Source organism: Betta splendens, chromosome 7, assembly GCF_900634795.4.
Source record: "Betta splendens chromosome 7, fBetSpl5.4, whole genome shotgun sequence".
NCBI lineage: Eukaryota > Metazoa > Chordata > Actinopteri > Anabantiformes > Osphronemidae > Betta > Betta splendens.
The window spans coordinates 7819329-7846640 of NC_040887.2; the positions used below are offsets into that span (position 1 = coordinate 7819329).

A 27312-nucleotide genomic window follows, 5' to 3' on the forward strand; every position below is an offset into this window, starting at 1 on the left:
GCTCAATAAGATGTAAGTCTCAGGAACACATGGCGAGTGAAAGGCATCAAAAAAACAGACAGGCGTTGATGAAATTAGCTTTTACTGTAATAATTCTAAATTTAACACCAGTTTTTAGTTGAACTAGGGTTTCTGACATGAAGCGCATTTTGCATGGGTCCAGTTGTATTAGTATTTTAATGCATGGCTTCTTTTGTCTTGTCTTTGCATGTAACCTCTCTCCCCTACCTGTTCAAATGCTCCTCTCTATGACTGACCTCTTTCCTCACCCTGGAGCAGGACCCGTTACTATGAAGCCTACATTAGGTATGTGTGTGATGTTACAGCTCCAGCTGAGCACAGGCTCATTTTATTTTTTGTTGTATTTTGTGGTAGATGAATTAAAATAACATTATATTTTAGTGAAGTAAAATCAGTGTTCTAGTTCATATATCTGAACTATCGCCTCCAACATTTGCTGTAGACTGATCAATATGTGGCTCTTTTCCAGGTCAGAACACGATGGTGGACTTTACCCCACTATTTGTCGAGAGGAGTCTGGGGCCAAGGAGAGTGACGACGAGAGAGCCTCTGGATATTTGGGTGGAGAGGAGTTCCATGAGGATGACATCATGCTCACAAGAGACAGGTACCAGCAAATAGATGACGGGTACGGTTGTAGTTGCCAGACAAACTCAACCCCCCACTGCTTTAACCCTTAAACAAATACTACTTATTACAAGTGATGACATATTATTATCAACAAGGAAGAGAGAGAAAAAGGGCAGAGTGATGAGAGAGGGTTTCAGCCTGAGAACCCCAAAAACAAGTCATCTACTGATCCGTGAGGCATGAGCTCATAGACTCTCAAACTACGTCAGCTAGACATCTAGCTACGTTCGAACTTGGCCAACAATAAGAATTTAATCAAAAGGAAATGTCTTTTTCCTGGAGTCCATCCCAGAAATTCTTTTGACAACAATTCTGCTTCAAGATTCCAACTTTATTAATCCCAGAGGGAAATTATTTTGCACACTTTGATCACTGCCACAGTTGAAGGTACAGGCAAGAAGGTAGAAAGATTTAAAATAAGAATGCTAACACATCTACACACACTCACATCTAATTACTAGCTAGTTTTATTATACATGTCATTGCACAGATGAAGACCTTACAGACAGAGGAGGAGTTGTACAGACTGATGGCACCGGTAGGAAGGATCTCCGGTGGCGTTCTATGGAGAACCTACCACTGATCAGCCTCTGGCTGAAGGTGCTCCTCTTTAGCCACACACTGTGTAGGGGGTGGGAGGTGTTGTCTAGAATAGAGAGGAGTTGGACCAGCATCCTCCTCTCAGCCACAGCATGTAGGGGGTCCAGCTCCACCCCCAGAACAGAACCAGAACAGAACCCTCCTGATCAGTTTGTCCAGTCTGTTACATTCATGCTGCAGACGAAAAAAAAATCATTTACTGACAGCTTGTCATAGTTAGCTATCCATAGAACAATGTCTTTTTGTTTCACAGGTTGTCCAGTAAGCAGTGCTGCGATACAGGGGCAGTCTGTGACCTTGAGGTTTTTAGGCCTGATCGAAAGTCGGATAGTTACTATGACGACGACCAACGGCCAATTTACCAAGAGAGTGGACGGTCGCCCAGGAAATGGTTTTTACTTTCACCTCAAGGTGAGAGGTATTTTATTCTTTGCATGTGTGTCTCAGTGTGTGTTTAAGTCATATTCATAGTCATAGTCGTATGAATGTGCAAAATGTTATCATGCTTCAGAGTCTAGACCTGAGGTTGCTAAGTTTTTGGTTCTTGTGTTCTCTCTCAGTCTCCAACAGACCAACGTTTAGTTTTGAGTGTCTTCGCAGAAAAAGCGAGGATGACGCCCCCCCCTCGCCGTCGTGTGCAGCGCTTCCACTGCACCTGGTGCAGCAGCAGGTACAGACTCACAGAATGCAGCCGTTGTGCTGCGAGCGCTGAGACCCGTTGACCGTAATATCTGGATCAATGCCCTCAGGTGATGGCGGTGGCCGGACTGGACGCCAGCAGAATTCACTGCCGGTCTCCGACCAGGTCTCTCCGCTCCTGGGCCACTCCTCCTGCCTCACCCCTCAGCCGAGACTGCTCCCCTTGCTACACACCGCTCATACAGGCATACTTACTTAGTATCCTAGTTTATTATGATAAAGTTTAGGCGAACAAGGTTTGAGTTGGTACCGTGCTTGTGCTCAGGTCGACTGGAGAAGTTCCGGTAGCGTCGGCAACATCCCTGGAGCAGTGAGGAGGAGTTTGTGGTACACAGACGGGTCCCCGAGCCGCAGCCACTCTCCGTCGCGTCTGCAGTTGCCTGCGGAGACGTGCCCTCACTTCCTGCAGAAGAGAGGCAGCGCCAACAGTCTGGTGGAGGCAGTGAGTACTACAGCAGGACACAGCAAACCCCCTGCAAACGACCCAAGATACTAAACAGCTTCAAGCAACTAACTGAATTCTTTCTGGTGTTCTCAGGTGCTGATTTCTGAAGGTCTGGGAAAATATGCCAGAGACCCAAAGTTCGTGTCCGCGACCAAGCTCGAGATCGCAGACGCCTGCGAGATGACGATCGACGAGATGGAGAGCGCCGCCAGTAATCTGCTGAACGGGAGTATGGGGAGTGGGAACAGTGGGAACAGTGGGAACAGTGGGAACAGTGGGGAAACGGGGAACGCCAGCCTGGACCCAAACGCCACTGCGCTTCTTAGAGACTGCAGCATCCGCGACTACAGCGACGAGGAGCCGTACGTGACGGTGAAATGCGAGGAGGACCTAACGGATGAGATGATATGGATCACGTCGCTATAGCGACGGCTCCCGCGGGGAGTTTTTAGGTTTTTTCAATTGAATTTCTATATGTTGTTCCACATCTGTGCGTCCTGAGGACAGAATCTGTAACACATAGATGGACAGGAGAACAAAGTGCCTTGTTTTCTCTTTTCTGGGGAGCGAAGAGTTAAAAATGCTGGAGAGAAACTGTTGGATCTATACAAAGCTGAGATAAATTTACCAAATATTGAACCCAGTGGGAATCAAATCTGCCACTCTGACTGCTGCTTAGCAGGAATTTAGGAGACTCCTTAGAAGTAGTGTTTCATTTTCTTTTCTTACTAACAACGGTTTAATTCAGAGCCAATCCAAAGTTGGTAAAAACAACCCAGCTGTTGATATTTACTCTGACATGCACTGTTTATACTGTATGAATAGTCATTCACATGTGGCACTACTCCAATACTACTGACATGGTTCTTCAATTTGAAACTAATTTTACTAAATTGTTAACAGACATTTCCAGAAGACACATTGTTTATGAGGCATCTGTGGCATCTCCAAAGGAAACTGACAAAGATGTGTTTGTGAATGGGCCCAGATGCTGTATTCAGCAGACATTCATGTAAATAAACTATGTTTTCGCTGCCAATAGTCACATTATGCTCTTCACGTTGTCTGCATAATGTTTTTGGCCTCCATGACTGCGATTGCTTGAAAACACACACACGTTTGTACATTAATGCGCTCTAGCTGATCTCAGTGCAGCGTGACGATCAGGCTGAGCCGGGTCAGTCCAGCCGGTGAATCTGGGAGCTGCTCTGGGTTCAAACTTCAGGGATTCAGGGTTAAATGTTGCTTGTCTCTGTTTTGACTTGAAAAGGAAAAATCACATATCAGAAAAAGACCCATTGTCCTCAGGCATATCGTCTTGTTTCATGTGCAGACTGGCACGACACAGAAGAGCTGTGAGTTTCTCCCCTTCACACCACGAAAATAACTCTTTACCTTAAGACCAAGAAGAAAATTAGGAATTTAATTGAACATTTCATGCATTTTAACCAAAATGGAAGAGACCTTTACATTATTAAAACTGAGTTACTGAGTTTTCACAGACAATTTTTTTGGGATGTGACTAACACTTTAGATTTCCATATAACATATAGGTGCAGGAGTCATAACAGTGTGGTGAGTTTAACTAATGACTAATAGTGACTAATGTGCTTTAAAGTACATTTCTGAAGGCTATGAAAACAGGTGGTGCTGTCTCATACACCTGTCTCATTCTCCTGCTGAGTCAGGTCTGACGTTATTTGAGTCATGACTGGATTAATATCTTACTGCCTCCGGCGTTGTTTGCAGGTTCATGTCCTACTAATAGTTTCTCTGAGTTCCTTCAAAGCTGCTGTCTGCATGGATATTTAAAAAGTTGCAAGAGAAACGACGACTTTATTATTTGTATTTGACCGTATATAAATTGGGGTGTATATAGTGTGCTCTTGGACTGAGGTGATTGTTGTTCGTTGCCTTTTGTATTTGTTTACTATTGTCCCACCACCAGTTTGAGTGAATAACATTTAAAACATAGCTTAAAAAGACTCTGTTCTGTCCTCAGCCACTGCCAATGGTCATTATGTCTTTAGGTGAAACAGCAACACTGGGTCAGACATCTCTGCTTTCCTCTTTTATCAACCTAAATGCTGTTGTGAGGGCAACTTGGTCGATCTGCGTTATTAAAGGGCTCCTTCAAATATAAAACCAAAACAAAAGATATTCGTTTGCTGCTGGACTCATTGGATAAAATGAAGTCCTGTTGCCATGTCCTAACTATGGAATAAGTCGGGTAAACGGGAATGTTCAACAGTAGTTTCTGACTTTTTCAGGTTTTTAGTGGCCAATACAGATAAAAAAAAGACTTATGCATTTTCTATTTGCATGTAAAGTGTGTATAAAGTTTATGGCTAATATTATTGTTAGTACATCTCTAACCAACCTGGAGGCTTATTCACTTGTTCTTAAACATTTCTGGGCCATCGATCAGCTGATACAGACGCTGTGGGACACGCTGTAGTGTGCTGCACCGTTGGTTGGACACACAAATAAAAATAAAAGGGTTCGCTTGTATTTGAGTCGGCCGCGTTTACTTCAGCTCCTACAGCTCTTGTCAAACAACGTGTGTAGTCTAACAATCATTTTGAGAACAAACCAATGCAAATTACTCGATCACTACAAACGTTTTGTGTATAAAGTATAAACAGTATAAATGGGACTATTTTAATTAAAACCAATTTGTTTATTTAACTTGGAAGTTGGAAACTCATTGGCAGTAAAACCACAAATATAAATTCCAGATGATTTTCAGTACAACTTATTACAGAAATTAATCATGAAACAACTCACAACCACTGCTTTATAACAACAATGTATAAAATCTGTATAGTGTTTGTAAAAAATATGTGATGAACTTCAACATTACCGCTTTCTACCCACCTGTTGTATGAATATTAAAAAAAATCTACTTTGTAGCAAGTATTAGTAACTTATAGATTTTGTACTATTATAAACAAAAACTGGTTTTGTATATTTGAATTCTCGCTTGAAACGACAAGGAATCTGCTTTTTGTAAGAACCACTGAATAAAGTCATGAGGACAAAGTCTGGACAGTTTCTAGTGTTTCTTTACAATCAGTAATGATCAACCATAAAAAAATGTGCAAATATAAAAGATTTTACACCTTATGATTCATGTGCTACTCCTTCATTCAGACTGAAAACAGACATTATTATTACACAAGTAAATCATTAATGAATGTAGGCTAAGATACTTCCTGGTACATAGTGTTGTGCAAAGCCTAATAAAAGACAGTTATAATCATTCTAGCGCTGATAGAAAAAAAATCAATACTTCACAGTACTTCATGTATTAATATGAGCAACATTGCAAATATCTCTCTAAACATCAGCATCAATCTTGTCACACTGATATCACAATCTGACAGAACTAACGATTCTGTGTTAATACCGATTAAAAACAAGTCAACAAACACCAAAACCACAATTTTTTTTCTCTGATTGGTTTTACATAATTATTTGTAAACATTGCACTGTAAACATTTAAGATTTTCCCGTATTGTAATTTTAGGGTTGATTTTACATAAGTCTAGTTTGATCTATACGATTGCATCTACACAGCTCAGAATGTAGATATTACAGAGTGGTGTAAAAAGAAAAAAAAAAACTGAGCTGTAGAGGTTAAAGTGAAGCAAGCTGAGATAAGAGGACATATAGCAACCATCACCATGACACCACAACACAGACACAGAGGTTTAATGTGCTACAAACCCAGAAATGACAGCAGCGTACTTTTTTGCTGTGGTCTATTATTGTGTTGCAAAATCAGCGTGAATCAGCCTCTAACAATCTTTGAACTACAGCAGCTGCTGTGTGTCTCCACATGTTTAGTCGTTACCAGGAAACTCATGCTAATGTTATTTGGAAACACTTGGCTTGAAGGTACGCTTGAAAGCTTGGACTAAGGGTCACGTTACATGTTAAGGCAAAGTACCTGTAGACTGATGACTGACAGAGACTCGCATGTTATGGTATCTTATAAGCAACTTGTTGCAGGCTCGCGTTTGAATCGGACTTAGGCCAACTTATTCTGCCAGCTCCTGGCAGAATAAGTTGTTGTTACTCCTAACAATTTTTTGTTAGGGGTAAAGAAAAAATCCCAAAACCCCCATTACTCTATTGGAACATAAACAGATAACTAGTACTAGACACTAGTCATATCTTACATGTGCAATCATATGCGTTGACAAAGCAGCACATTTACAATCTTTATATCCAAAATATCGAAATGAATGACTGTGTAGTGAACTGGTAGTGAGCCTCGCGTACCGTTTGCCCCTGCGCTCATCTCTGTGTGTCAAGGCTCTTCGGCCGATACACGGGAACCCCTGGGCTGACCAGAGGGGCGCGGCCTTTGATGAGGTCAGCGGCTTTCTCTGCCATCATGATGGTGGGGGCGTTGAGGTTGCCGCTGACGATGCTGGGCATAATAGAGGCGTCGACCACACGCAGCCGCTCCAGACCCAGAACCCGCGTGTGCGAGTCTGTCACCGCCATCGGGTCAGAGGCGGAGCCCATCTTGCAGGTGCAGCTCGGGTGGTAGGCGGTGTCAGCCTTTTGGCGAATAAAGGCATCGATTTCGGCATCGGATTGGACATGAGAACCAGGGAGAACCTCTGGGCCACGGAAGGGACCAAAGGCCTTCTGGGCAAAAATCTCCCTGGAGAGTTTGACGCACTGCCTGAACTCCCACACGTCAATATCTGAGAGAAGACAACATTGGAGGGAACTGTAAAACCACTGAAGATGAAGAATGTTAATTTGATCTGTAAACAAGTCTAAGCTTGAGTTTCCACCTTCAATTCACTTAAATCTTTTGACGTTTTAATCAGAATTACAACAACCTGAGGACAAATGTGTTCTCATAACCTGAATCTTACCTGTGGTGAGATAGTTTGGCTGAATAAGTGGGTGATCCAGAGGGTTGGCGCTCCTCAGCTTTATCCAGCCGATACTAGTGCTTCTCATCGGTCCAACGTGGACCTGCAGCACAAAAACAGAATTAGTGGACAGATGTTTTGCCTTACATGTTTTAATATGACTTAAACTGGGAAGCGTTTCTGAGAAGCAAATGTGTCTAGTACATTTGGAAATAAAGACAAAAGTCAACCCCATATTAAATTTCGCTCATGTTCCACATCTTTTGTGTTTTTATTTGTCCTTTCCCGGTAACAGAACCTACAGTACAGATAATTAACAAGACATGTCAAGGAAGCCCTGGCAGGTTCAGGATATATATATTACACAAATTCAGTGCTGTTTGTTCCATGGAACAACATCCCTGTAACTCATTTGACTAACAAGACACTCTTATCTAGTCAAATGTGACTAACTAAGACAAACAGCCAGTACGCACACACACACACACACACACACACACACACACACACACACACACACACACACACACACACACACACACACACACACACCTCAAACACCATCTCTTCCCTCATAAAAATTCCCTAAAAAGCCCTACACACCTGATACGCTTCGATCTTAGGGGCGACCCGTCCATGGTCGATGACCTGCGAGGGGAGAAAGTGGAACTGGATGTCCGGGTGTGTGACATGGGGTCGGCTGCGGATGAACCCTCCACTCTCCATGTGGGCTGTTGCTCCGTAGCCTAGAAGACGATGGTCGTGGCACGTCACATACGGCAGCACAGACGTTTGCAGCGGGCACAGCACAAGCCTTTAGTTACCAGTGAATGTGGTGAACCACTCCACGCCTATCTTGAGCATCTGCAAAGGTTTCTGGGCCTTGTACAGGGTGATGGGCTGAGTGCACTGCTGCTGGACGTACACCTCCAAATGATCCTGCAGGTTGCTGCCAACACCTAAGTCAGAGAGGCCACAAACCCACTATTAGAAGTCTGAACAGTTGAAACCTGTCAACTGACTTTAATGGAGATGTTCTGCAATTACTTATGTGCTAAGTGCACAGTTTGTACCTGGTAGGTGCTGAACCACAGAGATGCCGTGTTGTTTCAGGTCGTCGGCGTTTCCCACCCCAGACAGCATGAGGAGCTGAGGGGAGTTGATGGCGCCGCCGCTCAATATCACCTCTTTCTCTGCAAACACCTACAGAACAAGCAGAAAGACGCGCGCGGTGAGCTAAGTGAGGCCGAGGGATCACCGGATCCCTGCATGAGCCTTTTAGCCAACGCACCCTTTTCGTCTGCCCCCCCTGGGTGTATTCCACTCCCACGGCACGCGTCCCATCAAACAGGATCTTGGAGACCAGACATCGCACCTCCGCCTTCAGGTTGGGTCGACCCAGGGCAGGTCTCAAGTAGGCACTGGCCGCACTCCACCTCTTCCCTGCACAGGCGACAGTGAGATGCAGAGTTAAACCACATTAATGTTGCATTGCCTTTTTGTCTACTGTGTCTTTGCTCATCACACCTTTATGAATGGTCATGTCCATCCATCCCACGCCTTCCTGTTGGTAGCCATTCATGTCGTCAGTAAAGGGGTATCCTGCCTGCTGCCCTGCCTCAATGAACGCCTTGTGAAGGGAAAGGTTGGTCTTCCCTCTGGAGACGTGAAGAGGCCCGTTGCCACCTCGATACCTGCAGGGTTTGACAGAACCGTTAATGTATGCAAATATTAGGCTTTTATAGTTATTGTTTGTGAAACCATCAAGTGGATTGCACCTTAAAAGTTATTTACCTCATCACCATGAACATAAGCTTTCTCACTTTCATGTGTTAAGATGTGCCATGTTTTGCATGACTTTTGATGGTTGTGAGCCTGGGATCGGCATGGTGAGACTGTCACTTTTGTTATTGTACATTAATAAACCAGAAACACCGAGTGAGCCATTGAGGTCATGTAGGGGAACTTTAAATCAAACGTACTTGCTCTCTCCCAGCTCATGGCTTTGAGCTTTCCTGAAATAAGGCAGGCAGTGTTCATAATCCCATCCCTCCGCCCCCTCCGCCTGCCAGCGATTGTAGTCTTCAGCATGTCCCCGGATGTACACCATGGCGTTGAGCGAAGAAGACCCACCCCAAACACGGCCTCTAGGCCAGTACATCACCCGGTTGTCCATCCTTGCCTGAGGTAAAGTGTGGTAGTACCAGTTATACCTGGAGCAAACGGGAAGAGAATTCCAAATGCGGTGTTACGTTAGAAATAGGTTTAGTTTACCTGTAGAAACTGTAACATACAGAAACCTAAACTGAAATGACTGACAAACAGAAACCTGCCCTAAACCTGTTGAAATAGTAAATGGCTGTACTTGTCGTCACAGAGGTTGTAGATCAGCGCAGCCGGCATGTGGATTTTCCACGAGAGTCGCAAACTCCCCAGAAGCCGGTCCTTGGGACCCGCCTCCAGCACCATCACAGACTCATGAGCATCTTCGCTGAGGCGGTTGGCAAGGACGCAGCCTGCCGACCCGGCGCCCACAATGACGTAGCTGCAGGACGGCGTCGTCTGGGTGGACGGTGCAGAACGGCAAAGGGCAGCGGAGACGCTGAAGCGCCTGCAGCGGTCGAATGAAGACGAGCAGGAAAGAGGAGGCCCCGTGTTTTGGATCTTGCACCACTCGTTCCTCATTAACCTGGCCTGGGTGGCGGCCGCAGCCCGCTGGGCCCCGGACCGGATTAGCATGGCCAAAGGCAACATCCTGGTTCATTCACTGCAAGTTACAGGACACACAATAACGTGGAGCGTCACAACTGCAGAAGCAACACTCATTTGAGTACTGTCCTGATAAATATGCAAACTGTGGATCACAGACCTAAAATTACCTTTTATACATTTTATAGTGACTTGTACCACAGTAAATGAACTATAAATACCCTTTGCCCTGGAGCTCAGATAATTGTCTTGGCCCACAGGGACGCACGTTTGTTAATCTGTTTACTTTTTATTGATCATCAGTTACACGTTTGACGTGGATTCAGTGAGTGAATAATAAACGTTCACTTTCACTTTCCCGTCGGACCCATAACTCCTCGATCCTCGCGTTGAATGGTATACTAAAAATCCAAAACCGAACTTTATATATTAATTCTGCGTGAACGGTAACAAGAGCCGGGTCATCGGCGCGGACGTCGGGCCAAGACACGGAGACGGATCAATAAATCAGCATTTCAGAGTCAAACTGTGAAAAGTGAGAGAATGTCGAAAACCCCCTCCTTCCACAAACTATGAAAGCGGAAAACTCCAACTGTCTGAAAGCTCCCGTCGCGTTCCGATTCTAGGTCCACTCTTTGAAAAAAGTTTCCGACCGAGGAGTGTGGTAGCAGCTAGCGGCGCTAGCTTATCAGTGATTTATAACAGTCTAGAGTCTACAGGTCCGGCGCGGAGCTCTCTGCTCGATAACGCACACTTTCACTGGTTCTGGAACGCTTCGAAGTCATCAAACTAGTTCGGGATCGCCGTTCTCTTTGCTCGTTTTAAGACCGCGCCGCCACGTTCGCAGAGATGCGGCGTTACCTCCACCTAAACGCCCAAACGCGAACGCGTTCGTCCGGAGTCGCGCCAAGTGTGCGGGACGTGCGAGTCGCCGAATGCGCCTTCACGACGTGCACGGATCCCGATCGAGGCGATGTCGGTGCGCTTAAAAGCCTAAAACCTCAAAAAGTCGACTCTTACCTCCGACTGCGCTTTAAACTCGGATCTGGTGCCCCATGGAAACGTCGGTGGGCGTGGCCTGGCGCGCGGCGCTATAAGGTAGTAACAGGCCAGCTGTGGAGGCAAAGGGCGAGCGGTCGCGGAGTCGCTTGGCGCGCGCGTGCAGGTGTGACGGAGCCAGTCAGTCCGCTGTCCCATCATGCGGACGCTCATCCTGGTGGTTTTCTCCTGCTTCGCGGCCCACGCTACGTCAGAAGTTGTGAGTTTTGTTGTTGTGAGCCTGTGGGGAGTTTCGTCGTGTTGGCCGAAATGCGCAGTCATTCATTTCTGGCTTTTCATTTGTAGACCGTGGAGTGTGAGCACCAATACGGTAAGAACATCTGGATGAGACCACGACGCCGCTCAAATTGAGATGCTTTCTGTTTTGTGTGCACTAAATTTAGCATTTTCACTTAGTTAAAAACGACGTGTTTATCTTTCATTCGAGTGACTTTTAAATAAAAAACTACGTTTTGATACAGTTTGTTCTTTCGGGTCTTTTATGTCTGTAGGTGCCTCCATTTTAATGCTTCAAAGCGAGACTTCTTCCAAAAATGTAACGATGTTTATTAAGCTTTTAAACATAATTGTTATATTACATACTAATAATATGGTATAGTATATTACATATATGAAACATATTGACCTGTCTGTCGCAACAGCTAACTGTGCCCAGCCCAAGAAAATTAACATATATAGAATAATTATAATAATGATTATTATTATTATACAAGGTACATTTTTCTACCATTAGATCAGCATTTTTACAGTAAAGCACAGAACAGCTGCAGGAAAATACCAAGCAGCAACATGTTGGAAGGTCTGACAGGGATAGCTGGTGAGCAGTGAGCAATGCCTGATAGATTATGCAACTGTTGTATACATTTTTATATAGTATGTACAGGTTTCTGCTTTGCTGTTGAGCTCTTCTCTGTTCAGCAAACTACTACAAAACCTAGCAGTTAAAGTTTAATTACTTCACTGTCAGCAAAGATGAAAAAGTTGATATTTTGTTTCCTCCAGTTAGTTACTATAGATCTATAACACAACTACACACAACTCTCACACAGACATTACACTACATTTTCACAGCAGAATTAACACAGATATCGTTGTGAGACAGGTGACATGATCAGAACATGTTCCGTTAACATCACGGTTGTGTTTTCTCTCAGGATTTCCAGATTTTAGCGACAAGTCTCCATCTCAGGTGGCAAACTTGAAAGTAGCGGTGCTGACACGTGGAGATAAATATCTGCTGAATATCAGCTGGGCTGTGAGCATTGACGGTAGGAGACACCCTTTCAACAACACTTCAATATTTCATGCAGGAAACCTGGCGTTTTACCAAGGCAGTGCTCCAACAATAAGATTACTAAACCCATTATAAAATTCTTCTCCCTTTCTGTCATTTTGTGTCTCTGCAGCAAGTATTAAGTATTTGACAGGCACTCAGCTGACGATTTCTGGTGAACCAGTATACCTCTGTGAATACCAGCCCAATTTGGCCGAGGCAAAACTCAATGAGTCAAAGCTGGTAAGCTTTCAGCTATCAGTGCATTGCAGCGTTTTGAGTTATGCATATACATCTAACGCGCCTGTGAATTTGAAAGAAACTAAAAACTCCACTTGCTGTCGTCTCTCAAGTGGTTTCATTACGAAGTGCCGACAGGCTGTGGGAAACCCCTCATCCAAGCCAACCACCTTCCTCTGCCCCCGTTAGGGAGCGGCTCCCTCAGCCTTCACGATGCAGTTAATTTGCCTTGTATAACTACTAGTAAGCACGTTTTTAGTCTCAATCACAATATGAAGCAACTGTAATGGAAGGCACATTTTTTCCATTACAGAAACACAAATTGAAAACAGTAGTAACATGTTTTTGTGTTTTGCTTAAAGCTACACCAAAGCCTCGGAATGTAACAGGTGAGTAATCATATTTTTTGTGCACGTTTATATGTATATATCAGTATCAAGCCTTACGGTTAAGATGTTAACTATTCTGTGCTTAGGCAAAATTCCTAATTACATCTCTGAAGCTGAGCCCACGACATCATGTAAGACCTCACTGCTACTTAGAGCAGTCTACTGTAAGTACTCAAACCTTAAAGTCAGACGAAACTTGAACTTACATGATGTGCAGTAAAAAATGTGTTCCACGTGTCTGTTGGTTTGTGCAGCTTGGAGAGCAGATCATGTCATTGTTGTCATCTTTGGAGGACTGGCTGGTTTGCTGATGCTGTCCACCTGTTACCTCATATGTAAGTCATTTTTAAACATATATTGAGTGGAACATCAGAAATGGGAAAATTTTTGCTTAGAGTAGTGGACTAAATACCTTTTTATTTCTAACTGAAGGACACTTCACCTTTGATTTGCAGGGTGATTTAAAGCCGTTTAGAAATTACAACACAAAATGTTTTACATGCTGCTTGAGAAAAAACATTGAAAACCTCTTTTTAAAAATATCTTCTTGCTCCCCAGACAAAAACAGTGCCACCTTTTCCAAATCACTGGGTTTTAAAACCCTAACGACACCTGCCGTGGTTCCTGTCCCTGTTCTCGTGGTGCACTCGGCTGAGAACTCGGCCTTTCAGCAGGCTGTGCTCGCCCTGGCTGAGTTTCTGCAGTGGCACGGTGGCTGTAGCGTTGCTGTCGACATGTGGCAACAAGGGAAAATTGCAGAGCTCGGGCCCATGCGTTGGCTGGTGGAACAAGTAGAGGCCGCAGACCGAGTCCTCATTGTCTGCCCACAGGTAAACACTGGAAGCAGCTATTCCTTGCTGTCTGACTAGAAGGGATATAAAAATGCATTTGGTTGGGAATAAGATGTCACCCAGTTGGTGGATTCTTTTCTGAAGGAGATGGAAATGATTAATAATCAATGTTTTAATCAGTTTTAGTGATACATTTTATACACATACCCCCACACTCAAACCTAGAAAAATTATTTGGCTGCAGAAACCTGGTAATAAACAAGTGATGAATGAAAAAAATATTCTGTCATTTGCCAAAAGCACATCTCTATTTCTCTTCTCTCAGCACGCTCCGCCGACCAGCCTGTCGCCTAGCAACAACAGTTTCCTCCGACCCTCCATCCCGGCTGCAACTCACGACCTTTACTCCCTGATTCTCAACATAGTGGCGAGTCACGCAAAGAGCTCCAGTGGGCTCGCAAAGTTCTGGGTGGTGCGGCTGGGCGAGCGCCAGGACAGGAGCAGCCTGCCGCCGCAACTCAAAGTCTGCAAAACCTTTTGTTTGATGGGAGGCTTGAACAGCCTTTGCAAGAGTCTTCACTCTCAGAGGCAGGACAACAAAAAGATATTAGATGTGCTTTTCAAACCTGGGATTTCCTACAATGAAAGGACTACAGTGAAGTTAGGAGAAGCTGTAAATAAACTAATCAGACATCAGCCAAGCATTTCCAGTGAGATGGAACCACTGAAATCTATCATATCTGTTTGAACATTTGACATGAAAAGGTTTATGAACAAGATCGATTTGATAAAGTGGTTATTCTTCCATTGTGGTTGTTTGGCGAAATGTATGTATGATATTGTTTGATAAAGACCTATACTTACTAGTTACAGAAACCATGGAGACTGTGGTGTGTTTGCCATAACACAAAAGTTACGTTTGTAGACATACGTCTGCAAACATAACTACATACGTAGTTAGGTTTTTCCACTGATGAAAGAAATGTGCTTAAGGCACATCCTGGCAATTGTTGTTGTCTTTACACTCTGTATGTTTCTTAAAGGGATTCCTCGCCACCGAAAAGCAAGTTGTGTTATAAATATTGAACATTTTATTAGCCAATGTGTAAAAACGTTTACTATTGATGGTCAGTGTCTAAAGAAACTGGACACTGGGCTCTGATGAACCTCCGGACCTGCTGTGTTTGGACCGACCTGATCCTGTTACTCCTCCGGTTTACAGACAAGCGTTCGGAAATTGCGTTACATTTGTGTGTTTGAATAAAGACATTGTTCCTATATTTAGCAGCCTTTTATTCTGAATCAAAGCAGACAGTTGTTAGAAAGCCACAGATTCGTCATTTAGCCAAAACCCTCTTTTGTTCTTCGTCTGCTGTTAGTGGCTGGAAAAACAAGACTGTCGTCGCTACCAAGAGTGTCTGTGACGATAAGCAGCCGGCCGATATTACCTACAAAAGGATTAAATTAATTATTTTATTAGTATTGGGGTACTAGCCAAGTTAACGCAGAAGCTAACGTTAGCAGCGTAAGCGTAAGCTAGCGCTATACCAAAACACACAAGTAGCAGCTCGTCACTGTTCTCAAACTTCACACAAAAAATGAGAATGACATGTTTGACGTCATCTTCAGTTGCCCTGGCAACTCCATGCATAGGAATAAATGATAATTTCTATTTGTAGATATTATAGAGAAAGCTTAGTGTCCCTTTATTCTTAAATACTACTCGACATGTTTTTTGGTCAATCCCCATTGAAAATTGGTGAAGTTTTCCTGTAAGACACTGATGAACGCCGGGGTACACCATCAATATTATATTGCTACTATATACTATATAGCCATTGAAAGTATTATAATACTTTTTTTATATTTGTGTGTCTCAGTGTGTCTTTGGAGTGATAGAAGGTTCTCAGTCTAAAACTTACACAGAATAACTCGACAAATAGGAAGCGTACTGTCGCATCACGTGACTAAACACGGAAGTAGAATCAACCGCTCTAGCAACTTTCATGTAAAAGCAAAGTGCCCGATCGTGTTGCGAGGAGTCAAAGTGCATCAGAAGGCTGCAACTTTTTGTTTTGTATCTTCGTTAAAATTAGCGTGACCATGACCCAGGCAGAGAAGGAGCAGGACAACGGGAAGGAGAAAGACAAAGACCGAGAGAAGGAGAAAGAGAAGGAACAACAACGCGGCGTGAAGCGACCCATCGCTCCTCCAGCCATCCCGGAGCCTCAGCAGGAGGTGAGCTGGACGGTGTAGTCAACGGTTCTGCTGTCGTCTGATGTGCAGTCATATAATACAGTTATTTAATTATACACATTTAGCTTCCACGTGAATCAAGCTACTCCTATATACTTGACATTTTATGTCCGTTACTTTGGCTCCTTATTGCTTTAGACAGGGCAGTTTTAGTTTAGTGAAGAGAGAGAGCGATAGGTTCTGTCGATGTGGAAATTAGGTTTGATCAAATAACCATTTTAGGTGTTCACGACTTCACACATTTTGCTTGAACTGACTTGAGTAAGATATGATAAGATATCCCACAAGGAGGACATTCTTCTGTTGAGAGATTGAACAAAACAACAGGTGAAACAGGATAGAATATCAACAGCATTAACTGTACAAGAAAATATAAAAACAAAGTCTGTCATGTGCCACGTCCCGTTGCTTTCAAATGTGCAACAAATGCCTCCTGCAGGTTTCAAAACTTGAGACTCTCTTCTCTGGACGAAGCTGATTTAGATTGTTGCTTGTCTCTATTCTGACAACTTACTTGTATGATTTATCTTTTTCAGCAAATTCAGAGCAACTTCGTAATTGTCATCCACCCTGGTTCAAGAACACTCCGCATTGGCCGAGCGACAGACACTCTTCCAGTGACTGTGCCACATGTGATTGCTCGAAGACACAAGCAAAGCGGGCAGTTACGATATGAAGATGCCTGGCTGTTGAGAGAGGGTCTAAATGTATGCAACTGTATTTAAAATGGCTTTTACTCCTCAGTTCTGGGGGCCCATTTTTATGGTTGTGGCATTTTTTTTCCATTCAACAGAAATCAGAGAGTAACGAGCAGCGGCAGAATGGCCTTAAAATGATTGATCAGGCCATCTGGTCTAAGAAAATGTCAAATGGAGTGAGGAGGACGCCTGCATCTGCTGAACAGGTGTGTGTTATGAAACAAAAGAAACAATTACAATATTGAATAACACAGTGCATAATGTAAAATGTTCTGTCATTGTGTGTTTAGGCCAGAGCGTATAACTGTCAGATCCGTCCAGCAGTGCTAGACAGCAGCTCCAGGGTAAAGTGGACCAACACAACACACCATCCTCCTTATCTGGTTGGAGAAGAGGTTAGTTAGGTTTTTAAGTAAGTTGTCAAGTTGTTGTGGTTTCTTTTTAATAATGTTTTCTTTTTTTTCTGTGCTCCACGTTTTCATTGCACAGGCTCTTTATGTGAATCCATCTGACTCGTACAATATACACTGGCCCATAGTCACGGGTCAGCTCAACGTGCACTCAGGTCCTGGGGGCTCATTGACCGCTGTCCTCGCTGACCTTGAGACAATCTGGAGTAACGTCTTGCAAAAGCATCTTGACATTCCTCTCAAAGATTTAAAGGTAGAAGTACCTGCTGCAATTGCTATGTTAGTAATATTGTTATTTCTTATTAAATGTTTCATATGTAAAGTTATTCAAATGCAAAACTAAAGAAGATGAACCAGTAAGCCTCACTCAGCACTAAATATGATTCCTCAAATATGAAGAAGAATGCACCTATTAATGCTTAATTATTGTACTGGTTTCCAGTATTACAGATGTATCTTACTGGTCCCAGACATCTACAACAGACAGCATATAAAGGAAGTTGTCAACATGCTGCTGCTTAATATGGGCTTTTCAGGTATTGCACACATACATGTATGGCATTACAAAATATAGACATACTACTACTTGCATGCATCTGACCTTCCTCCCTGTTTTGTGTGTGTGTAGCAATCATTGTGCATCAGGAGTCTGTGTGTGCCACGTTTGGTAGTGGGTTAAGCAGTGCTTGTGTCGTGGATGTAGGAGACCAGAAGACCAGTCTCTGCTGCGTCGAAGATGGAGTGTCTCATCGGAACTCCAGGTCAGCCCATATTTGATCTGCATTGTGTATTTGTATGTATTTCAGAGCAGAGATGATGGCTCCATTTTATAAATAAATAAAAAATCAAGTTCTTGTAGATTCAGCTGACATTTTGCTTTTACATCAACATTTAGCATCTGGATAACCATGACAGTTTTATTTGTCCCTCGCAGGCTGTGTTTGGCATACGGTGGTTCAGATGTGACCCGCACTTACTTCTGGCTCCTGCAGAGGGCAGGTTTTCCTTACAGGAACTGTCAGCTCTCCTCCAGACTGGACTGTCAGCTACTGCAGCATCTGAAAGAGACCTTCTGCCACTTAGACCAGGTTAGTTGTTTCTGCGAGTCATGCGTGGAGTGCGGTGTAATTACAAGGTTTGCTGGAGTACAGTGAGGCATGAATTCCCCAGTATGTCTCTGTTTAACCGATTCTGAACAGGACATATCAGGACTACAGGACCATGAATTTCAGACACGTTTCCCCGAAGCCCCAGCTCTTCTCTATCAAATTCGACTAGGGGATGAAAAATTACAGGTATATAGTTTAAACAATGGCGAAAACAAAGCTCATTCTGCTACTGAAATTTGTGTCCAACATCAGTGGGAGAACAACAGTTCTTTTCTGGTTCTGTTTGTTTCTCTGCTTCTCGTCATACTTTGTTTTGTGTGTCGGTCTGTTAGGCACCCATGGGTCTTTTCTACCCCACCACATTTGGCGTTGTAGGCCAAAAGATGTCATCAATTCAGTACCGTTCCCAAGGCGATTCAGAAGATCCTCACAATGAACACTATCTGCTGGCCACACAGAACAAACAGGACCAGGTAGCACACTCACACTTTCAACACACGTCTATTTTGTCTGTTTTTTGCTTATTCTCATTTTTTCCAACAGTCCTCCAAAACTGCTGTAGACCGGAAGCCTATTTCCAGACCCGGTGGAGGTTTGGATGGTGAGATGAGCAGTCAGGGAGGCATAGGAGAGCTCTCAGATTTGCCCAGGGGATGTGGCAGCGGCAGCGCTGGAGGGGGAACGCAGGCTGAGATGGATCTTGGATCTGCTCAGGGCGAGTGCCTAATGGGCACAGGAGAAGTGGAGGAGCCCCCTTCTGCTCATCTCTCTAGAAAGGCCGCCATCATGAGCCAATTTGAGAGCAAAGCATTGGGACTGGATAAGGCAATTCTGCACAGTATCGACTGCTGTGGTAAGGAAGAAAAGAGGATAACCTGAAGAAAGATATTTCACAGTGCTGGGACAGCCCTGTTTTATCTTTCTCTCTTGTTTTTGGACAGCTTCAGATGAAACTAAACGAAAGATGTACAGCTCCATTCTGATCGTTGGAGGAGGGCTCATGTTTCATGGCGCCCAGGAGTTCCTGCTTCACCGCATCATCAACAAGATGCCGCCCTCCTTCAGAAGACTCGTAGACAATGTGGAGGTTATCACACGACCAAAGGTAACCTGGTATATGTTGTATATAGTTATAGCACAGGGCAAATTAACGGGACTTTAGCTGTCATTTTTACTAATACAGATAGAGTACATTATAGTTCAGAGAGGAAGAAACAGCACTATACACACAGCTGTTATAAAACACTAAATATCAATGTGCTCAAGGACATGGACCCCCGTCTGATATCATGGAAGGGGGGAGCAGTGCTGGCGTGTCTGGATACCACCCAGGAGATGTGGATCCATCAGAGGGAGTGGCAGCGTTTTGGTGTCCGAATGCTCCGTGAGCGAGCTGCCTTCGTCTGGTGATGCTGAACTGATTATACACGAAACTAAAACAAGAGCCCATGAAATCAATCCACCACCTTAAACCAGATACACAAGAAGTGCTTACAGTTGGTAAAACACGAGTTTTGTGTCTTCTGTTTGAAGTCAGTCTGAAATCTTACTGCATTACTTCAAGAACAGAAATTATCACCTAGTTTCAGTTTTGTGTTGGCCATTTTTATACATCAAAAGCTCAGATGTTGCTGATGTCAAGTTAGTTTCAAAAAGTGTATAATGCAGAAGTTACTTTCGGTTACTAAGCTGCAAATATTACTCCTTTGTTCACTGACGTCTGGAATTGTGTAAATAAATTTCCTTTTTTTCCATCTCCTTTTGAAACACATCTCTTACAGGTCCTGTAATCAGCATTTTTGATTCTCCTATACAGTAAATTATGTAACTATGGTGATATGTTGGTGTCAAAAGTGAGTAGTTGTAAATACAGAGAAGTTGTGTCATTAAAAGGAGACAATAACTAGACTATATTTTAAAAGTGCAACTTTTAATTCAAGCTGAAAAATACAAAATACAGACAAACTAAATATTTAAATTTCCAAGGTAGGTTGTCCATAGCAGAGGTCATAAGTACACATTTCTCTAGCAGACCAGTGTAGGAGGGAGGGAGGGAGGGAGGTTGGAAGAAAGGAAGATATGATTCAGGTAGCTGCATAATCAGCCTTTCTGGCCCCTATGTGCAGGAATTCCCAGAAAGGCGTCAAGAAACTGCTCATGGCGGCAGCAGCAGCTGATGACTGGGGCTTCAGCACTGTGATATTACCGTCTGTACACAAGGTCCAAGCAAATAAACACTGTGCCAGGCCCCACGCCTACACAAACAGTGTAGGCATTTACCTAGAGTGAAGTGAAAATTACACAGTAAATAATTATGTATTTACATCAGGTTCAAATATCTTTTATCTTTTTTTACATCCTGTACCATACCGAACCTGTAAACTAAATAACTAAAACTCTAGCTGACAAAAATCACAAGCTCATCTGATTATTTCCTACCTTCCTCATCCTCCTCCACCCATTGGTGGTGCATTAGGACCTCCACCGTGGGTTATTCTTCCCATCCTCCTCCTTCCACCAGGGGGACCTGGAGGACTGCAACATACAATAATGTACAGTGTTATCAGTCAACAGGTTGTTCACTTTTTTTTGTCTATGTAAAATATATTTTCCACCAAAGAACAAGGAATTGACATAATGTAATATAATATAAATGAAAACCAACATCTTTTCTGAAATGCATGAAGTTGCAATTCACTTAAATGTAATGAGTAACAATATATTGGTATATAGTAAATATATGGCTTTACAATCAATATGCAACTAAACAAGACATTGAATCTTAATATATAACTTATGCAAATGTACAGCATGTACCCAGTGCCTCCAAGAGCTAGGAAATGACTGTCCCAGGGACTTACCCTCTGCCATCAGAGAAGCGAGATGAACTACTGGTTCCACCTTTTGTCATGTCAGGATTAAACATAGTCCTAAAACTGGAAGAGAACAAAGAAGACCAACAACGTAACCAAAAGCGTTTCCAGTTTATCAGCTCAGACTTAGAAACAAACCTTATTTCCAAACATTGGCATGCTGAATAAGTTGATTAACATTAAGATTACAACCACTAAACAGCAGCATGTTGAACGTGTTAACGTGAGCATAGGGACACTAACATTAAACTCAAAGCACCACTGCAACTATCAGAGCCAATTATTTGGCCATGCTTCTATCTAGTTTTCCACCATTTTCAAATGTAGGACTAATAATTGGATTGTAACAATTACACACACACACACACACACACACACACACACACACACACACATATATATATAAATATTTTTTAACAATGGAGACATTTGAGTCACTGCTCGTTTTTGAATTAAAAAATAATATTGCAAAAGAAGTATTGCAATTACAAATGCTTAGAAACCTTTAAAAAACACATCTATTTTGCTTCATATGGCGATTTACTTGATTCTGTCTGTGTCTGGTTCACTTACAACAATCCGATAAACTCCACGGCTCCCCAGAAAAGATCAACCAGAAGGGACAGTCGCCATGGAGACTGGCTTCTGCTGTCCAGGACCCGACCTGAAAGGGACAAAACCACCCTGTCATGCTAACGGGACAGCTGATGTGACAGAAAACCATGTGGTTCAACCTTATCAGCCTGTGTGTTCGAAATCACCAAATTGTTAATATAAAGCCATGGATCCACAAACGTTAAAATTAAGCAATGAACACTTTTTAACACGTATACGCGTTGTTTGACGCGTTTCCTTTCGTTGCGCAGACACGATTAGCTTAGCGTAGCTAACATGCTATATAGTATAGTTTAAACGTGTATTAAAATAATACTATTTTTAATGAAGCCATGTGTTTCAACCAAGGTACGACACACAAAATAACTACAATAAAGCTGTATTCTAAAAAGAAACCACCCACCGTTGGACACGTACACCATCTTTCTGAAACTGAACACAGCGTTCACAGCTGTGTTTACAATCGCCGCTGCACTTCCGGGTCACGTCTAGTCGCACAGGCGCAGACTTTTCACAACTTGATATAGATTTTGATCATTTGCTTGTTAAAACACAGTGATAGAATTTTTACACGTGATACTAATCATTTTTATATGAACAACAACAATAATAATATATATCATAATATAAATAAATAATAGCAAATATATCTAAATATAATTAACTAATAGAACTGAAGTTTCATAATGCGCTAGATCTTGACGTGTTTGTAATACATTCTGCGATTTCTAATTTTCATGAAACCTGTAACAAAAGGTATTAATCATCTAGAATAGATAGTATTTTATTCGTACTGTAATTTTGCAGTCATCTTACAAATTGTAGAGGGATGGAATCATCAATCCTTATACAGATAATTGCAACAAATTTTACTATCTTAACAAATGTAACATTAACATTTCATTTTATTTTTTTTATAAAACAAGCTGTAGTGAAAATTACAGTTTAACACAAGAGATGCTGCTACAATCTGAAAATATGACTCCTGTGGAACTCAACCCATCAGATACTGTGAAAGAATTTTAACAAGTTCAGCTTGAATTTTAAACATTTTATTGTGTGTACACTATTATGTGTTTTTTACTGAACTAATAATACACTGCTCTATTTATTGTTTCCTAAATATTCAGCATAAATATTAGAAAATATCGAGACAAATTCTCAACAGTTTACATAAACATCACAATATCTACATGTAAACCACAAAATGAAAAACTTTTGTGGAAAACCACACAGCATCTAGGAACCAATGCTACTGTTGTAAATACAAAATGACAACACATTTGTATGAATGTAAACATCTCACTAATACCTTTACATCTCTGCATTTTTCCCAACCCTACTTTTATTTTCAAATTAACAAATACTGGCTTTAATTAGAAAAAATTGTCTGTTACTATTTACTAATGTAATTGATAATCAACGAATCTATTACATTATAGTCATCAACTTAAAACACAATTTAAATTGAGTACTGTTAAGCACTTATTTTTCTCTACCATCCCATTTTTCTGTTTCTTCTATAGATGACACAGTTTATGGTTTTATTGTATACATGTTTAAATGCTGGAGTTCTATAGGACATCACATTTGACAGCTGTACATAAACACATATTTCACATGTTTAAACTGAGTAAAATTACTTGAGCTTGAAACTCATATTCCAGGTAAAGAAAAAAAATCTGTAAATATAAACTTCTTAGAATAGGAATAATAGGCTTATAATGTAGATCTACTGTAGCTGAAACTTGAACTTAAACAATAAATGAAGGCATACTGTGGCTTTATGCAACCATTAACCAGCTGAAATGTGATCAAAAGTCTCCAGAACTCGTTACTCCTTCTCTGCGGTCTGGGATTCCGGTGGTTTGCTCTCCTCAGAAGAGTTTTGTGTCTGGACCTTAGAATCAGATGCTGGTTTCTCAGTGGCAGCTTTTCTATTCGCTGCAGATTTTAATGGTCTTGTTTTGGGCTTGGTCTTCTTGGTTGGCCCGGTGTGTTCTTGTTTGTTGTAAACACTCATGACTTTGAGGACAGTTCGACTCGACACATCACATAACTGAGCAGTCTGTCTGACAGACAGCCCTGACAGCTGGGCACCAACGATTTGACCTCTGTGAAAGTCTGTTAACTCGCTCATTGTGGACGTGAAGGTGGTGGAGTCCTATTTACAGCTGACAGACAATCCCAAATAAGAGCAGATGCTTCTGTGGCTGGGATTTAATTCCCTACTTTTCCTATGACGTGTTTGAGGATGAAAGCGGAGCAGTGATGGGTGAAGAGCCCTCGTTGTTCTGTACAATGAAAGGAAAAACAGACAACCAGGTATGTACTTTTATATTAACTTAATATTACATGTGTTTAAATGTGGTCATGTCCTGAGCGGCAGCAGATCATAGAAAAGCTCAGTAGCTTTAGCTGTTGACAATCCAGACGCTTAATCATGTCCTATATTAAACGTGATTTAAGCTAACATAACTCCAATATCCTTAATTAGCAAGATAAATATTGGGAGAACAGCAATAATAATATAACCCTGTTTATGAGGCAAACAGAACACATCAGCTGTTGTTTTCCTGTACTTACAACTACGCCAAATATCCAGTGTCCATCACTGCAGCGTCGCCGAGCGGCTTCTTCTTCGTTTTGTTTATTGACGGAGTGAAACCCAATAAAAGGCGCACACCGCCACCTGCTGGACTACAATTTCAATACCATAACACCGTTTTTACTACACCCATTTTTGTGAACTATAAACACTATTCTCTGCTCTGACACGAGTCAAATGTGGTGAACTCAACACACAAATCACTGCATTTCTCAGCTCCTACACCAAGTGCTCATTTAGAAATGACAAGTCAAGTCAAGAAAAGTCAAGACAGCTTAAACTTGATTGTCAAACAATTACCAAGTTGCATCAATAAGCATCCAAATTTAATACATTAATCCGATTCTTTAAAGAGGGGGGATTCTTAACAGATAGAAAACACTACTTGTGCTGCTTTAGTCACTGCTGTGAGTTCCTGAACGCTCTGCTGCATATTTTCCTGGACACTGTTATGGATGCTTTGCACTTTGCTGACACAGAGCAAGCACAGAATAAAGGAGCTTTGTGTAATGGAACCTGGTTTCGATCACTCTTTGGACGGAGTGTGTAGGACAAACCTTCCTACCTCAGCCGCTCCGCCACACAAAGGTGCTGGAGAGATAGAGTCGCCAACAATGTTTCTGCCTGCGTAGGAAGAAAGTGCATGAATAAATAAAATTGTCCCAATATATGCATTGTGTTTTTATGTTCAAGTTTTTAGAGGAGGAGACTTACAGATTTTGCTACAGTTTTGGTAAAATTGCATTAAACCTTTAGCACCAGTGTGTAAGACTATGTTGTAGTGTGTGTGTATGTTTGAGGGCTTGCGAGTGAAGTTTGGTTTTGCAGCTGGAGTGAAGGGTTTTCAGTGCAAAATTTAATATTGACCTGAAAATAAGATGTTTAGGGAATTTGGTGAGATGTTCCAGATTTTGTGTTTACTGTTGTGAGGGATATTTTCACGAAATGTGTTTAAGGAATCGAGAAAAACTGTGAAATCCTTTGCTGCTAAAGTGGGTCTTTATTTCTTTGAATTTGTACAAACTTCTAAAAATGTCGTCAGTTTCCGTTTTATCTTCTTATACAAGTTTTATTAGTTTCAATCATGATGATACTGGATGATCCTGACAGGAGCTAAGCTCGCCTCTCTGTCCTTCAGGTTGTTCCTTTATGAGCCAGCAGGGGGCAGCACAGGCAGTGGAATGATGCTGGGAGTCTGTCTGTACCTCCTTTATGACAGAAACCTAGCATGAAAACCAGTCTTTGGTTTGTTGGGGGCGTTTTTTCACCTTTAGGTGTACAGACCTCCTTCTGAATTATAATATACGACTCAATGAATTCCTGTTAATTTTTAATGATTTGATATCCATGATCCCAGACCAAAGGTTAAAGGGGAAAAGTTTGGATGAAACAGAACTTTTTTATGATGACTCACCCAGTTAGAGGGGTCAAAGTTCATTCACACACAAAATGAGAAATAATCAGAGAGATTTTTTTCTCAATTGACATACTGATTCATGTGCATTTGTTATGTTGCTCAACTGACACTAAAGTTTACAGCTGGATGAACAGCTTCATCTTATTTTCCTCCCATTTTGTCTTCCTTGTCTCAAAGGTCATAACTTTTCCCTCTGCAGTTCTTTCCAGGTTTTCTTTCTCAACACTCGATGATCAAGAATTCATTCTTCAGACACGCCCGTGTACTGATACATGCACCCGCAAACGATGATGACCAAAGACAACATACGCACGACCCTCCTGAATTCTGCCCCATCTGCTCCACTGTGTTGCTTTTGCCCACAACTGTCTGGAAATGATTATAGAAGATTAGTCTTGCATAAGAAGTGGAAGAGGAGACTCGCTGAATGGGGCTCAGTGCGTTGACCCTTCTGCAACACTCGTCCCAAATACTTGTGTTATTATGTGCGATTGGTGCTCGTGAGGAATTAGCAGCTAGCTTGTTTGCGGTGCATGTGTGTTGTTGTAAGTACTGCACGTTGTGCTACAGTAAGGCAAACATGTAACTGACTTCATGGCTGCGCCGTTCAGATAACACAAACACAATTAATTCAGTGTAGGGAAATGCAAAACAAACTCAGCCGGGCAATTTTCTGTTCATCTACAAAAAGCAAAAAAAAAAAAAAAAAAGAAACAAAAATATCAGCTACAACTCAAATCTTTCATCGTCTGCTACTTTAATATTGTTTTCTGAGCAAATATGGGTGTTTGTGTAGCAGAACAGCCTGTAAACGGCTTCTTTAATAATGGGAAACAACAGAATAACTGCAGCCTCATTAATCTCTGTACAACACATACACACACACACATACAGAGGTTATTACATCAACACCTATATCTTCTCTTAAAGTAAACCTAATCTAGTTTTACACCCCCCCTCACACACACACACATCCACCGAGAGGCCACTGTTGCTAATGTTCCCCCACTTAGACTGTTTTCACGGGACCGTAATAGATGAGTCCATTAGCGTTAAGTAGCGAAGCTGCCTATTTTTCACACCCTCGCTTCTCTAAAAGTGGCCCAGCCTGTCACAGTAAGAAACACTTTCAACACAGTCATCACTTCTCATGATGAGACGTATGCAAACAAGTTCTCACACTGTGCAAAGCACACAGTTTCTATTTTTATGTAACACAGCAGGTATTGCATATTTCGCTGTCCATGTGATTAAACAAAACAAAAAGTGCTTGATAATGTGTATTTTCATTCAGAGTGAAGTTAAAAATAGACAAATATGAGTCAGATTTAAAAGCCTGAACTGTAACATGCAAATCCTGTTGTACCACAGACTCATGACATGACCTTTCAACATCCGAGTGTTGGGCACGGAGCTGCCTGAGAGGCTGCAAGGAAGAGAAAGAGCCCATATTGTGTGTTTGAGAGTGCGCAGGTGTTGGGACTGGGACTCTACCTGTAACCTAATCATGTGTAAAGAATGAGAAACACACATCTGAGCACGAGCGCGGGTGAGGGGGGGGGGGCTGATATG

General features: G+C 42.2%; 5 protein-coding genes and 2 long non-coding RNA genes across 40 annotated transcripts in view; 4 read left to right on the plus strand and 3 right to left on the minus strand.

Moving 5' to 3' along the window:
• Positions 1-5442, plus strand: part of cacna1db (calcium channel, voltage-dependent, L type, alpha 1D subunit, b) — a 50684-nt gene extending 45242 nt beyond the window's left edge. For 27 of the 29 annotated variants that reach the window (XM_041071386.2, XM_029157647.3, XM_029157652.3 and 24 more), the window contains 7 exons: positions 280-306; positions 491-628; positions 1505-1662; positions 1812-1921; positions 2001-2135; positions 2216-2392; positions 2489-5442. In XM_041071386.2, coding sequence (XP_040927320.1) covers positions 280-306; positions 491-628; positions 1505-1662; positions 1812-1921; positions 2001-2135; positions 2216-2392; positions 2489-2821 — 1078 coding nt within the window. In that variant the 3' untranslated portion in view covers positions 2822-5442. Of the gene's footprint in view, positions 1-279; positions 307-490; positions 629-1504; positions 1663-1811; positions 1922-2000; positions 2136-2215; positions 2393-2488 lie in introns of those variants that run through there. The other 2 variants (XM_055510102.1, XR_008695082.1) reach the window with 2 other exon arrangements.
• Positions 5443-5585: 143 nt separating this feature from the next.
• Positions 5586-11174, minus strand: chdh (choline dehydrogenase). 4 transcript variants are annotated; one of them, XM_029157663.3, is made up of 10 exons: positions 11023-11174; positions 9659-10060; positions 9276-9506; positions 8821-8987; positions 8585-8736; positions 8367-8496; positions 8118-8252; positions 7897-8039; positions 7294-7396; positions 5586-7116 (listed from the first exon to the last, which is right to left on the minus strand). In XM_029157663.3, exons 2-10 carry the CDS (start codon positions 10045-10047, stop codon positions 6698-6700), a joined length of 1869 nt encoding a protein of 622 aa, XP_029013496.1. In that variant the 5' UTR covers positions 10048-10060; positions 11023-11174; the 3' UTR covers positions 5586-6697. The 4 variants fall into 4 exon arrangements, with proteins under 4 accessions (XP_029013496.1, XP_029013498.1, XP_055366081.1 ...); XM_029157665.3 differs by lacking the exon at positions 11023-11174 and adding an exon at positions 10864-10999; XM_055510106.1 differs by lacking the exon at positions 11023-11174 and adding an exon at positions 10755-10992.
• LOC114859482 (uncharacterized) lies at positions 11125-15034 on the plus strand. 2 transcript variants are annotated; one of them, XM_029157667.3, is made up of 10 exons: positions 11125-11260; positions 11347-11371; positions 12216-12329; positions 12468-12577; positions 12688-12817; positions 12937-12963; positions 13050-13127; positions 13218-13298; positions 13522-13793; positions 14080-15034. In XM_029157667.3, the coding sequence occupies exons 1-10, from the start codon at positions 11201-11203 to the stop codon at positions 14500-14502; spliced, it is 1320 nt and encodes a 439-aa protein (XP_029013500.1). In that variant the 5' UTR covers positions 11125-11200; the 3' UTR covers positions 14503-15034. The 2 variants fall into 2 exon arrangements, with proteins under 2 accessions (XP_029013500.1, XP_040927338.1); XM_041071404.2 differs by having other exon boundaries at positions 13050-13094.
• Positions 15035-15714: 680 nt separating this feature from the next.
• actr8 (actin related protein 8) lies at positions 15715-19986 on the plus strand. Its single transcript, XM_029157265.3, has 13 exons — positions 15715-15992; positions 16547-16717; positions 16804-16914; positions 16999-17103; positions 17198-17371; positions 17561-17654; positions 17747-17879; positions 18053-18206; positions 18318-18413; positions 18560-18700; positions 18771-19080; positions 19169-19332; positions 19494-19986. The coding sequence occupies exons 1-13, from the start codon at positions 15858-15860 to the stop codon at positions 19635-19637; spliced, it is 1932 nt and encodes a 643-aa protein (XP_029013098.1). The 5' UTR covers positions 15715-15857; the 3' UTR covers positions 19638-19986.
• Positions 19987-20662: 676 nt separating this feature from the next.
• selenok (selenoprotein K) lies at positions 20663-22255 on the minus strand. 2 transcript variants are annotated; one of them, XM_029157266.3, is made up of 4 exons: positions 22119-22255; positions 21674-21764; positions 21089-21163; positions 20663-20762 (listed from the first exon to the last, which is right to left on the minus strand). In XM_029157266.3, exons 1-4 carry the CDS (start codon positions 22135-22137, stop codon positions 20663-20665), a joined length of 285 nt encoding a protein of 94 aa, XP_029013099.1. In that variant the 5' UTR covers positions 22138-22255. The 2 variants fall into 2 exon arrangements, with proteins under 2 accessions (XP_029013099.1, XP_029013100.1); XM_029157267.3 differs by having other exon boundaries at positions 20672-20762.
• Positions 22256-22751: 496 nt separating this feature from the next.
• LOC121202351 (uncharacterized) lies at positions 22752-24412 on the minus strand. The gene is made up of 2 exons (XR_005897901.2): positions 24302-24412; positions 22752-24009 (listed from the first exon to the last, which is right to left on the minus strand). It is a non-coding gene; the product is annotated as an uncharacterized LOC121202351 (long non-coding RNA).
• Positions 23904-26460, plus strand: LOC114859377 (uncharacterized). Its single transcript, XR_003786516.3, has 2 exons — positions 23904-24040; positions 25940-26460. It is a non-coding gene; the product is annotated as an uncharacterized LOC114859377 (long non-coding RNA).
• The last annotated feature ends 852 nt before the right edge of the window (positions 26461-27312 follow it).

Bases quoted from the DNA above. Each gene is read 5' to 3' on its own strand.
- chdh (XM_029157663.3), bottom strand. From the start codon at position 10,047: ATGTTGCCTTTGGCCATGCTAATCCGGTCCGGGGCCCAGCGGGCTGCG. The intron at 8,737-8,820 runs GTGTGATGAGCA...TCGCCTGTGCAG, and splicing joins GGACATGACCATTCATAAAG to GGAAGAGGTGGAGTGCGGCC. The intron at 7,117-7,293 runs GTAAGATTCAGG...GTCTTCTCTCAG, and splicing joins GCCAAACTATCTCACCACAG to ATATTGACGTGTGGGAGTTC.
- LOC114859482 (XM_029157667.3), top strand. From the start codon at position 11,201: ATGCGGACGCTCATCCTGGTGGTTTTCTCCTGCTTCGCGGCCCACGCT. The intron at 11,261-11,346 runs GTGAGTTTTGTT...TTTCATTTGTAG, and splicing joins CCCACGCTACGTCAGAAGTT to ACCGTGGAGTGTGAGCACCA. The intron at 12,964-13,049 runs GTGAGTAATCAT...TTCTGTGCTTAG, and splicing joins AAAGCCTCGGAATGTAACAG to GCAAAATTCCTAATTACATC.
- actr8 (XM_029157265.3), top strand. From the start codon at position 15,858: ATGACCCAGGCAGAGAAGGAGCAGGACAACGGGAAGGAGAAAGACAAA. The intron at 15,993-16,546 runs GTGAGCTGGACG...TATCTTTTTCAG, and splicing joins TCCCGGAGCCTCAGCAGGAG to CAAATTCAGAGCAACTTCGT. The intron at 17,104-17,197 runs GTTAGTTAGGTT...TTCATTGCACAG, and splicing joins CTTATCTGGTTGGAGAAGAG to GCTCTTTATGTGAATCCATC.
- selenok (XM_029157267.3), bottom strand. The intron at 21,164-21,673 runs GTAAGTGAACCA...GTTCTCTTCCAG, and splicing joins GTGGAGTTTATCGGATTGTT to TTTTAGGACTATGTTTAATC. The intron at 20,763-21,088 runs GTAAGTCCCTGG...TGTATGTTGCAG, and splicing joins CGCTTCTCTGATGGCAGAGG to TCCTCCAGGTCCCCCTGGTG.